Source organism: Protopterus annectens, chromosome 3.part1 (genome assembly GCF_019279795.1).
Source record: "Protopterus annectens isolate FY-2018-M chromosome 3.part1, PAN1.0, whole genome shotgun sequence".
NCBI classification, from domain to species: domain Eukaryota; kingdom Metazoa; phylum Chordata; order Ceratodontiformes; family Protopteridae; genus Protopterus; species Protopterus annectens.
The window spans coordinates 1542925222-1542938310 of record NC_056732.1 but is presented as its reverse complement, the minus strand read 5'-3'; the positions used below and the strand labels follow the sequence as shown (position 1 = coordinate 1542938310).

Below are 13089 nucleotides of genomic sequence, written 5' to 3'. Positions count from 1 at the left end.
TTCTAAAGGTTTTTGGTTTCGCTGGGTGCCCAGATTTAATTTCTGTTTCAAACAATACTGCTTTATGGTTCAATCTGATGAGTGAAGACATTAGATTGAGTAACACACTGAATCTCTGATTCTGTAATGCTGATTATGTGTGTGTCTCCCCGGAAGGATGTTAGAGCTCTTGTTCCAACTTTGTTAGTCATCCTTCAGTGGTCTATGTATCCTACAAGTCGCTGCAAAGTTTGAGTGTCTATGGTCTCAGTGTCACTTCTGAATAAAAACAGTTGACAGACATTTGTGGTCATGTCTGCTGTATGGTTATACAATTATTTAATCATCTTACAGAATCATGTCTTATCAAGACAAATAAGCAGTACATAATGCATATTCCAATACCGAGAAGGCAGTGGGGCATTATGAACATGCTACATACATGTGGAGCCATCCTTTGGATGAGATAATAAATCAAGTTCCAATATGCCTGAATCGGAGATAGTTTTCGGTGGATATTTAGAATATGAGAATACTTAAAGAATGCAGGAGAATTTATCTGTAGCCCTGAGCAAATTTCCCCATCTGTATAAACACCAATTAGGGCCATCTCTAAAATTGGGTCCTAACCCTACTAGAACTAACATAGTCACCAAAAGTAAGTAAATAAATGAATTAATAAATAGATGAATACGTACACAATTAATTACATATTACTGGTCATAACTTGGAGTTCCTTAATCTCCATTTATTAACATTTAATAAGTATATAGGCTCAGCTGTTCAGCTTACAACTAACTAATCTTCAAGGATCACTTAGCATAGAAGATTAAATGGCACTTAGCAGAAAGGATTAAGACTATGAAATGTTAATAAACTGTTTCCTGTGGTCTAGCTTTTCATTCACTCATCCATCTGATTACTATAAATGAAAAATGAAACACAGCCATCAGTATTGCAATAAAACTTAGAACCAGATAAAACAGATGGTCAAAATGCCACCAACAGTAATAAATGACCCTTTTGTTCCTTGCCTTCCACAAAGGAGGCTTATTATTACAGAATAGTAAAAGCAATTGGTTTAGCACTTTTGTCCTATGAATATCTACTTCAGGACTTCATCAGAATAAAAAAAAAACTTTTCTGACACTTAATGTCTTATTTACAATTTTGACTATCTGATGTCAACACTTCTGTCTGCACATTTAAAGTGATATTACCATTATATACCACAATATTATGAATATAAAAAATGAAAAAGGGAATGCAAGCAAAATAAAAATACATGTACTAAGAAATAAATAATTTTACAAGTGAATATATTCATGGATAAATATTCATTTTATATCTTAAAATCGTAACCTATTATAAAACAATTAATCATGTAGTCATATAAAAGAAGGGAAAGTAGTGGAACCATTTAACAGCTTAAATTATGGGATGGTAAGGAGAAAGGAAGTCTGACAAGAATAGATTAAAGCTACAATCAAAGAGGCTACATTCAACTGATACAGAGTGTCAGGGGTAGAGTATGACAGAAGAATAACAAAGAATCTGAAAAGTAAGGTGTACAAAAAAATGATGCAACTAGTACTACTGTATGGTACCTGGGCAATGACTTTAGAGTAGCTGAGGAAGCTAGAAGTGATGGAGATGAAGTAGGAGATGAAGTACCTGAGATGGGTGGCAAGATGCACACTGTGGGACAGATGAAGAGCTAAGGACATCAAAGCAGAAACCCACATAGCTCCAAAGCTCCAAATGCAGAGAAGATCAAAGTGAACAGATTAGTGGTTCAGGCACATGTGCAAGAAAGTAGAAGACAATCTGGTAAAGAACATTTGGGACAGAGATGAAGAAGATAAGAGAAAATGAGGGCATGCACAAAGAGAGGGATGGATCTGTGAGGGAAGACCTGTGACAGTCGGACATCTCTGCCAAAGAAGGTAGGAGATTGGCACTGAATTGATAGAGATGGTGACAATTGATACAACACCCCAACCTCATGTAAAAAATGGGAAAAAGGGGACTGATGATGATGAAGATTTGAAAAGCAAGATCTCTCTTTAAAAATCACATCCTGTTCTGTTGCTAACAAAAGTAGATTCCCAGTGAAATTTTGGATCAGTTCCATTATGACTCCTGCAATGATTTCATCTTGAATATTAGTCTGATGGATATAAAATAGTGTCACAATTGGCCAGGGATGAGTTCACATGCTACTATTTATTTTATCATGACTGATAAGAGATTAGTTAAGTTTTCCTTCATTTTGTATAAGAAATAACCTTTAAAGTGTTCATTACTGAATTGGTTTACCCTCAGAGTTATAGCTAGCATTCAGTTGCTGTTCCTGTGTCATTCTGTAGCAACTAACATTAGCGCTAATCTATTAATTCACGCAGTGTTTGTTGTACTACATATAATAGCAGCAGACTATTTACAGCCAGTGACATGAAAGTACTTACTAAAAAGAGGGCCAAGAACACCCAAAAACAATTTCAGCAAGTCTTTTAGTTGTAAGAGCAAGTATGTTGTATATTTAATTTTATGTCAATCATGCCCTTCTTTTTATGTAGGACGTACTGTCAGAGAATTATACAAATGTGTGTATGAACACAAATATGCTGCTGAAACAGGTGATGTAAAGAATGCATTAGCGAAGCATTATACTTCGAGTAAATGTAATGTTAAGTTTAAGTTTATTGTTCTGGAAGAAATTTACAACTATGACAGAAGGTTTGATGCAGAGAGTGAATTAAGCTGGAAAGAATATATGTGGCAAGATAGGCTTAATGCCTGTTTTCCACGCGGCTTAAATAATAGAGATGAGTTCACTGCTTACTTAAAAAGAAAGGGCTTGAAGCATCATTTAAAGAATATATGATGCATTGATTGTTTTCTAATTATTTAATTATCAGCTTGTTAGAATGCACTTTAAATGTTCAGTGCTTTGTATCACTATTCAGTCTGAAGAAGTCACTACAGGTGATGAAAGCTCTTACTGTTTAATGAATTATTAAAGTTTTTGGGTGTTCTTGGCCGTCTTTTTATTAGTTTTTATTTTCGTTAAGTTCGGCTACTGTTTTTTTTGGTGTTACATGAAAGTACTTACCTGTACTTTGATCAAATAAGTGCCATGAGCTACACTTACAAAAATAGAACAGCTTCCTGCGGCAGCATTTAAGCAGTGATGGTGTTCTGAATTTCACAGACATCCTTTGTTGATCATTTTAGTTAACACAGACCTTTTGCTTGTTTTCCTCGTGTGGATTGTGGAAAGTTAACTAAAAAGACCCTAACTACTTTGTTACTTCTGATACTATAGAAAATCATTTTCTTTATTCCCCACATTATAGACAAATAAATAAAGACATGCATATAAAAAATGACTGACATACTTGGCTAATTGTTTCAAATGAATCTTCTTCTTCTTTAAGAAACCCTCCATATCTCTCCAGGCATCTACCTGAAAAAAAAAAAAAAATCAACGTCAGATGTGTTTCTTCTGGAACCTCATAAGTGTGTTGATTTTTTACGTGGGATGAAATATATGAATTAATGCAGCATGGAATTTAGATATTTCAAAGTAATGCACGGCTTTTTGGTGTAGAACAATACCAGCTTAACTATGACTAGGACAAACTCAGTTTGAATAGCAGCTTGTGTACAATGCCAGGCAGGGCTGGCTCACCCACTCTTGGGAGAGAGAGATGGTGGTCCTCATCAGTTTCCCTAGTCCTCCGCAAAAGGAGGCTTGTACAACATGAAAGACATAAGACTGAGGAGTGTATATCTGCTGGTTCCAAGGAGGTGGCAGCTGCCATCAAAGTTTATTTGTGCATGTGTGTGTGTTTGGGAGATCACATGTCAGTGGGTGGGCATATTGTACTGCTGCTCTCATGTCAGTGACCAAATGTGGGATTAGGTCCATACAAATTCTCTATGATTTTGAGTGCAAAAAATACTATTGGTGTTTGCTTTGTGTGTGTGTGTGTGTGTGTGTGTGTGTGTGTGTGTGTGTGTGTGTGTGTGTGTGTGTGTGTGTGTGTGTGTGTGTGTGTGTGTGTGTGTGTGTGTGTGTGTGTGTGTACATGTGCGTCTTTGTGTGTTTTAGTTCCTGTTCTGAATTTTATAAATTAATGTCAGTAAACTGCCAAGCACATAACTGAATATAAGGATACCATAATCAGTGTGGCAAAAAGTCCTGTCATTCAGATTTCAAGCAGATAGTGTACAGACATAAAAAACACAGAGAATGCCGCCAGCACACAAACAAACGTACAACACAACAAAACATCTCTATATGTTGGATTATGTTTAGTTATTGCACTTCTCAAGGGGATGTCATTTCTCCAGAGTCTATATTAGAACATCTAATGTTCTACATAATGAATGCTGACATGATCGAAAATGCAGGACCTCAAAGGTTTTTTTTTTTATCACAGTACAGTGAAGATCGGAATATTTGTCCCTTTACTCACATTAGTGTGATCTCAGAGTTAGAATATATATTTAGCAGGGGGTGTGGGGGGCGCAGCCCCCCACAATAAAGTTTTCAAGGTCCTGCATTTTCGCTCATGTGAGCGTTCACTATTTAGAACATTCAATGTTCTAATATAGACCCATTTCTCCATAGTTTTATTACTTATATATACTAATTCTATGGCCTCACAACCATAAAAAATCTACAACACCATGAACTGTGATAATTGCAATTAACAACAATTTGTTTCAACACAGAAGTATGTTCTGCGCTTTGAAAAAGAAGTCTTTTGATGCAGTGGTTTTGCAATATTTATGAGTCAGATAAGAATGTCTGACAGTGAGTTTCAAGAACTTTACACATTCTCACACTTTCCAGCAGATTCTTCAAATCTTTGTTCTCTGTACCTTTCAAAGTACAGGTAGGTAATTTATGTTTACAAAGTCCTCAGATGAGTCATTTCTTGGATAAATTCTTCTTTTTGAACATGAAAATTCATTTAGGATAGTGCCACCTACCTGGTAAAAGAAGGCTGGGCTTAAGATGTAATTAACCATTTCCTGGTGAAACACTGGTGTTAAGCTCCCAGACATGGGAGGAACAATCCACACCCAATCAGCTGGGCATCCTCCTCGAATTCTGTATTCATTCTCCATGTGCTTCATGAAGGACTCTGTAGCAGTATGATGATCCATGATTGTCACTTTTACAGTCTAGTAGGGGAGATGGTTAGTGTATTAGTGCTAATATGCTTGATAAATAGTTATAAAACACAATAATAATCTCATTTGTTAACCATGTAGGCCCACTGAACACACAATCCCTTTTCAGGGGTAACCTGGGAGCAACGTCTAGTCAAGTGATGTTTGCAACATTACTCAGGAGGCAACTGAAGGCTGAGGGAGTCAAATCCTGTACCACAGGAACCACAGCTCACAACCTTAACCTTTGCACCAACTGCCAGACATAATGTGATATCAAAGTATTAACTTCCAAATATTACAGAATGCAGACTTATACAAAATATGTTCTCTGTGCCATTTCATTTACACTTCTATTTTGATAGCAGTGTAATTTCCCAAGAAACAATTGACAGGTATGACAGAAAAAAAACTTATAGTAAATACAAATTAATCAACAGTGTTTTTTTGGAATAGTTCAAAGAGAACATAAATTGTAATGTGTGTAGTGGAGAATTGCTTTAAAGAATTATGAAAGTAAGTCACTTCCAAAACAATGATAGAACATTAATTACAATTTAATGCAATAAGTTGTCTAAGATGTATTGCACTTTGATGTGCCTATATTATTATGTTAGGTGATTTTAACTGTATATTTCTAGTTAAAGAAAATATACAACACTTGGTAATGATTTAAATAAATTTATGGTAAATTTAAGTAGGAGAGATAGTTTACAAGTTAGGCTTGGTAACAGTTTTACTTTATTAATTTTTGTACGTATGTATGTATTATGACAAAAATAAAAATGGCTAGTATGCAACACCGCTAAAGTGTATAACCATATCTGCTATCAAGGATTGTAAAAATAAGTAAGGCAGTACAATTTCAGAGAAAGAATGTAATTTTGTGCATAGTGCATATCATACAGGTGTGTTAAGTAGTGCCATTGACATTTTTCTTTAGTACAGACAGGTAGATGGGTTGCTAAAATTGCAGAACAGCTTAAGGAAGGCACTGTACTCTTGATTGTGTTGTTATTTGAATGAGGGATTAAACAGAGATTCCATCTGTGTGAGCTGGTGGGAGCTCAGGAGGATGGAAAAGATCCCACGGCACCTACTGAAAATAGCATTTTTTTGTATTTGTATGCATATATACAATTCATATTTTTAAATAGATACATATTTACGTATTTACAATATTTACATATTTTAACATCATTCAGTGCATTGCTATTTCCCCCACTCTTTTACCCACAACCAAAAACATATTTTTTCAAGTATTTTTGTCAATGTCCATTTTCCATTATATTTGATTTCATTAAGTCTTTCATTCCATATAGTGATACAAAGAATATGATTTTGTCCATTTTCCTAGTTTCATTCTGGGATCTTGCTCCATAAAACCCATACTCTATCATGTCCATATTTATCATTTTGAAATTTAAATAACTTTTAATTAGATCATGTTTACATACTTCTTCCTACAGTTTTTGAATTCTCTCACATTTAAAAAAAAGACATGTTCTGTAGTTTCCAATTCTTTACATTTATTGCATATTTTATTTTGGTTTCTATTGTATGGCAATATTTTCCCCCACTGACAATTTTCCTATGGAAAACCTCAACAAAAAATCATTACAGTCTTTAATTCTTTTACAATTTCTGTACCTCATCATTACTTTCTACTATCTATTTCTAACTCTTTCCATGGATCCAGCAGATATAAAAATATCATAATGTTAACAACCATTCTTTTTTCTATCACATTCTTTTTTAATTTCCACAACACAATTCTACAGTAAAATTCTTTCATTTCTTCATTAATAACACTTCTTTTTTTTATTTCCATTGCTTCCCAAATTTCCCTATATTTACAATACATTATTATTTTTCATTATTCCTTTTAGTACTTTATACATACTTAAAGAGGCTGCATGTGCAATTGGATTTATCAGCCCCAATCCCCCTAGTTCGTTTTTCATATACAAAATTCTCCTCTTAACCAGGTTCAGTTTTGTCCCCCAAATACATGAAAACATTGCAAAATTTCTTTTTCATATTTCATTGGCATCATATAAACATTTGCCATATAAGCTATTTTACCTGTTATTATGGTGTTTATTAAATGTGCTTTTGTATGAAAACCTATATGTCTTCCAGAATGTAATCATGTCTTTGATTCCTTTAATAACTTTATCACATTGTTCATGTCTCCTTCTAAATACCATTCCTAAAATATCTATACTCTTTTCATTATATTCCACACTTCCTACAATACCTTCTTGGCCAAATCCTTTGCTTTTCTCTTTATTTATGTTTAAACCAATTTCCTTCATATGTGTACTCAATTTTTAATTATTTTTTTTTCTATTCAGACTTTATTTTTTGCTATTATTACAATATCATCAGTGTAAGTATACATTATTGGTAACTGTATCTCCTCCATCATTCTATATCCCCCAACTTGACATTTTATTAATTTCCATTACTACTGTGTTCATGATTATAGCAAAGATCATACTGCTTGCAGGACAACCTTGTTTTATATCCCTCTCTATTTTCAAATTTCCCCAATCCAACCATTTATGTTAATTTTCACATAATTCTTTTCATATATTGATTTGATTACTTATAAAAAAATTTCACTTATGTTGTATGCTTGTAAAATTCCCCATAATGCTTTATACTGAATGTTATCAGATGCCTTACTGACATCACCTATTATGTTTTTTGTTTCCACTTTTTTATTAATATCACCAATCACTTATCTTATTACAACAATAGGTCTTGACTCCCCTTTCCTTTTCTCCTAAATTCTGATCATATAATCTTTCTATTTTACATTGTAGTCGTTTTGTTACTATTCTCATGAAAATTTTATAGTATGTGTTATTAAGTGTAATCAGTCTCCATTTTTTATTTCATCTTTATCTCCTTTAATATAAATTTTATTACACTTGTGCAAATTTCTTTATACTTAATTCCTGTTTCTAGCCACTGATTCATTACATCTATAGACACCAGAAAAACAGTGAAAAGACTGAGTACAATAAACCAAGAACCCAAGTAACTCAGTCTGGCACACTGGAACCAATAAAGGCACAGCACTGCAAACACAGTCAATAATGTTGAATACACCATGCAACCACAAACAACCAAGTTTAGTACAAAAAATTAATTAAAAGATTAACCTCTTTCATTCCTCATAGGGAACTTCATCAGCATACACAATAAAACTCCACTAGTACTTAAACAACACACACACTTAATTACATCATGACAATAAACACCAACCATTGGTTTCCCAATTAAACAGACAAAATCACATCAACCTATTAATGTTAATAAAATGTTTTATATTAATAAAATAAAGTCTGTATTATGTTAATAAAAATAATTAAAAACTGTCTGGCATCATAAAATTACATTTTCTTCATCGAACAGTTATATTTTCTTCAAAATGTGTTATGGAAATACTGGGACATTTTTTCTAAAATCCCTAATAGCTTGGATGTTTTTTCCTAACCTCTCAAGTTTAGCCAGGGTGCTAATTTGAAACATTATTTTGAAAGTGGTTGTACCAAAGGTGTTAGCACCAAAAAAGGTACCTTTAAGTGTGGAATGTGTAACCAGTGTCCTTACATTTTTAACTTGCTGGATTTAGTGATTCAAGGGACAAATGAAAAATTAGTTGTGATTGATTACTTTACGTGTCTCACAAAAGGGGTGATTTACATTGCTTACTGCATTGAGTGCTTCTCCTACAATATTGGGAAAACTGAGAGAAAACTCAAACAAAGAATTTACAAACACATTTATGAAAATAGTAAAGAAAAGGGGACTAATGCCCTCTACAAGCATTCTTTAGAATGCACCCAAGCCAGTTATAGGTTTGGGTATTGGAACAGGTCAAGCTCCCAGAGAGGAGTGGGGACTGGGAAACTAGCCTTGAATTTAAAGAGTTAATGTGGCAGTTAAGATTGAATGCCTGTTCTCCTCCGGGACTCAGTGAACATTATTCTATTATCCCTGTCTTAAAAATGGGAGCCTTGAAACTTTAGATGAAGAAAATGTAATTGTTAGATGAAGAAAATGTCATTTTATGATGCCAGACAGTTTTTAATTATTTTATTAACATAATATATACTTTATTTTATTAATATAAAATATTTTATTAACATTAATAGGTTGATGTGATTTTGTCTATTTAATTGAGAAACCAATGGTTAGTGTTTATTTTCATGATTTAATTAATTGTGTGTGCTATTTAAGTACTAGTGGAATTTTATTATGTAGTCTGATGAAGTTCCTTGTGAGGAATGACATCTATAGACACCAATTTTTCCAGTCATACATTTCTTAATATATACTATACTCAGTTCCATTCAAACCTGTAGCTGAATTAACCTTAATATCTTTCTTGATCTCATTCAACTCATTTATATTTATTTTTCTCTCTAGATATTCATTATCTTCTTTATTTAATTTCTTACCATTATAAATTTGTTCTATGTTAACTTCTTTTCCACTATATAAATCTAATACATATTCTTTAATTATTTCATATATTTCTCCTTTTTTAACCTGTTTCCCTTCTTTATTTTTAATTCTATTATAATCTTTCATTCTTTTGCTATGATGCTAATTCCTTTTTCCCTTGTAAGCAATATTTTTGCTTATATAACAATGTATTAATCGTATCCTCCTTTTTCATAAAACAATTGTTTTCTTCTCTATCAATTTTTTAAAATATTTCTTGAGTAAATCATTTTTATTCCATTTTCCCTTTTCTCTATACATTTAAAAAATATTTTTTTGTATTTCTTTTTGATTCAAATCCATCATACTGTCCAATTTTCATAAAAATCTCTCATACTGATAAGCTGTTGCCATAATTCTGTAATTTCTTTTCTTCCTTCTGAATCAACCCTTTTTCATTTTCTCTTTTTATGCCTTTTCCTGTTTTAATATATTCCTCATTTTCATAAATTCTTATCCAAATCGCCACATGATCCAAAGAACCCATAATACTTAATTCCTTTTTGTGTAATTTCTAGGCTTTCTGATATTAAAAAATAACCAGTTTCTGTCTTAGTTTTATTTCTTTTGTAAGTACAGTATTTATTTTCCATATTTTTAATTGTTCACTTTTCATAATTTCTGTAACTACTTTAACATCACAACTATTCTTTTTATTTCTCAAATTACAATTAAAGTCACATGTCATTATCTCCATGTTAACACAGACATAATTAGGTATACTTTTAGACATGGTTTCTCTTTATTTTTTTTGTCAGATATGCATATAAAGCTATTAGTTTATATACATATTTTTTCTATCTTATATCACATACTGGAAGTCAGCCCAGTTCTAGTATTGTAATATCTAATATTTTTATATTTTCTTGGCACAGTACACACACACATATATATATATATATATATATATATATATATATATATATATATATAAATATATATATATATATATATATGTATATATATATATATATATATATAGATAGATATACCTTAACATGTTCCGTTGCCTATATTCCAAATAACAGTACCATTCCAAAGTTTTTTCTTTGCACCCTTTCTTCTGTTAGCATTCTAATGTCTTCTAATACTATTAGTTGATCATCTACTGCAGCACACCATTGTAAAATACTAATTGTGCTCTTAATATTATTCTTAGTGTTCACATTCAAAGCTATGTTCAGCTTTATAGAACAAGTAGAATAATCTTCTTATCATTTACATTTCTTATTCTCTATTACCATTATATTTTTAAATCTTCTTTTTCTTTCCCTAACCTCTCTTTCCTATCGAATTTTTCTTGCCTTTTAGTCTATGCCACTCTGACTCTTCTTCAGTTCTTTCATCTTTCTCTTTCTTTCTTTTTCATTCTCTTTGTCTTTCTCTTTGAATTTAAATACAATTTCTAAGTATTATTCTTGCTGTATTGTGTGTTCTTGTAATGAATTATTTTCTAACTCTTTTTTTCTATAATTTAATTTTCACTTTCATTTTCTTGTATTTCTACCTGACATTCTAAACATGAATGTCCTGTATTACCACATTTCTAACATTTCACTTCACATTCCTTTGCATTATGAACTGTCTGACCACATAAATAACATATTTTTATCACATTCTTTAATTAAATGTTCACTTTCTCCACAAAAATAGCAAGTCTTTGGTTGTCCTCTGTACCTCACAAAACTTCTATTGCCATGCACATTAATAATACTAGGTATATGTAACACATTGTCATTTTCCATTTTTAAAATTATTGCATATTCCCAACCCCAGTCCATAATCCACTTTCATCATAAATTTTAGTAGTGTCCACCATATTGCCAACACATATTCTCTCAGTTCATTTGCTCCCACTTCTGTTCTAAACTGAATCAAGATTCTTTTTTGTTTGCTTGAAAAAAGCTTACATAACATATTCTGACCATGGAAAGTCTGCTTTGTTTTTTTTCATAGGCCCCAAAAAGTTTTCCATAGCCTGGCCAGTTTCCAAAAAGCAAGTCACAAAAAGTTTCTTTGTTAATTAAAATTAAAGCTCTTACCTCTTCAGCTTTTCCTCCCAGAGGTGCAATGACATTTGTCACATAATTCATATCTGTCCAGGCCTTTTTCTATTTTGCTACTCACCAGAACAACATATTTTTCTTTACTTCCTTCATCTCTTTTCTCCTTAGTGCATTCTTCCACAGTTTAAGCTTAGACCTTTTTCTGGAACCTTCTCTGGCTCTTTTTTCTTCTCTTTTTCTCTCTCTTCTATGTTTCCATAATGTCACTCCAGGACACAGCAGTTCCAGTTTCTGGTTCATCCTGGTTAACTAACTCCTCCAGATACTCATCCTGCAACCCTCTCAACTAGAGGGTTGAAATACCACACTTTTCTGCAATTTCTGCCATTTCAAGGAGTTTTTTTTCTGGAAATGTTTTCTGAATCCATCTCCACCACTGCATTAACTCCTTCTCCTTCCCAATCTCCTCACCATCAGCAGATAATGTTTTCTCTGCTCACACATTACCTGAAAACATTTCTGGTAATGAGTCTACCATTTTTTCTTCAATTTCAACACATTTAACTACCAAATTGCTTTGGCTCTCAGCAGCTATGTTTCTACCTGTTCCTGCTGGCTACATCCATGCCTGGACAGGAAACAGGAAGTCAGGATGTTTAACACCTAAGCTCTTATCCATACTGCAAAGAGTAGAGGAAGTTATTTGATGCCCTGGCCACATTTACCCAAGTAGTAGTACAAATACCATCTTGCATCTTCCTTGAAAAGAGGTCACTAGCCTAGCGGGACTAAGCTTGTCAACAAAGTGTATATAGATATATATATATATATATATATATATATATATATATATAAATATATAAATTTATATATATATATATATATATATATATATATATATATATATGGGTTCACTTTATAACATCAAAATACTGAAATGTCGAATTTCAGTATCTTGAAGCTATAAAGTCGAATGTTTGAAATAGCGAACGTTCATGATCGCGAATTTCACATATGTCGAATATATGTTGAATTCGCGGTTATGAAGTTGCGCTACGTAATGTCCGGGTTTGTGTTTTGGTGGTGCGCAGTGCCGTGTGTGGATGTAGGTGTTATGTCAGGTAAGTGAGTGTTTTGTAAGGGTTTTGAGTGGGAGTTAGAGTGTGTTTGAGGTACTGGAGAATGTGCGTGTGTGAGTAAGCTTTTGTGTTGTGTTTGTGCGATCTCGGAGTTAGTATATATAAGTAGGGGGGGTGTGGTGGGTGCAGGGGGGCTTGCCCCCCTGCTCATGTGTGCGTGAGTTGTGTATGTGTGTTCTATTTTGTTTATGTTGTGATGTGGGTGTTGTGTTGTATGTTTAGTGTAGTGTGTGCGGTGTTTTCGGTTATGTGGTTTC

General features: G+C 32.9%; 1 protein-coding gene across 1 annotated transcript in view; it reads right to left on the bottom strand.

Moving 5' to 3' along the window:
• The window catches only part of LOC122797801 (nitric oxide synthase, brain-like), a 317433-nt gene that overhangs the window by 163343 nt on the left and 141001 nt on the right, over positions 1-13089 (bottom strand). The window contains exons 8-9 of the mRNA XM_044066321.1: positions 4984-5178; positions 3381-3448 (exon numbers count right to left, since the gene is read on the bottom strand). Coding sequence (XP_043922256.1) covers positions 3381-3448; positions 4984-5178 — 263 coding nt within the window. The remainder of the gene's footprint in view (positions 1-3380; positions 3449-4983; positions 5179-13089) is intronic.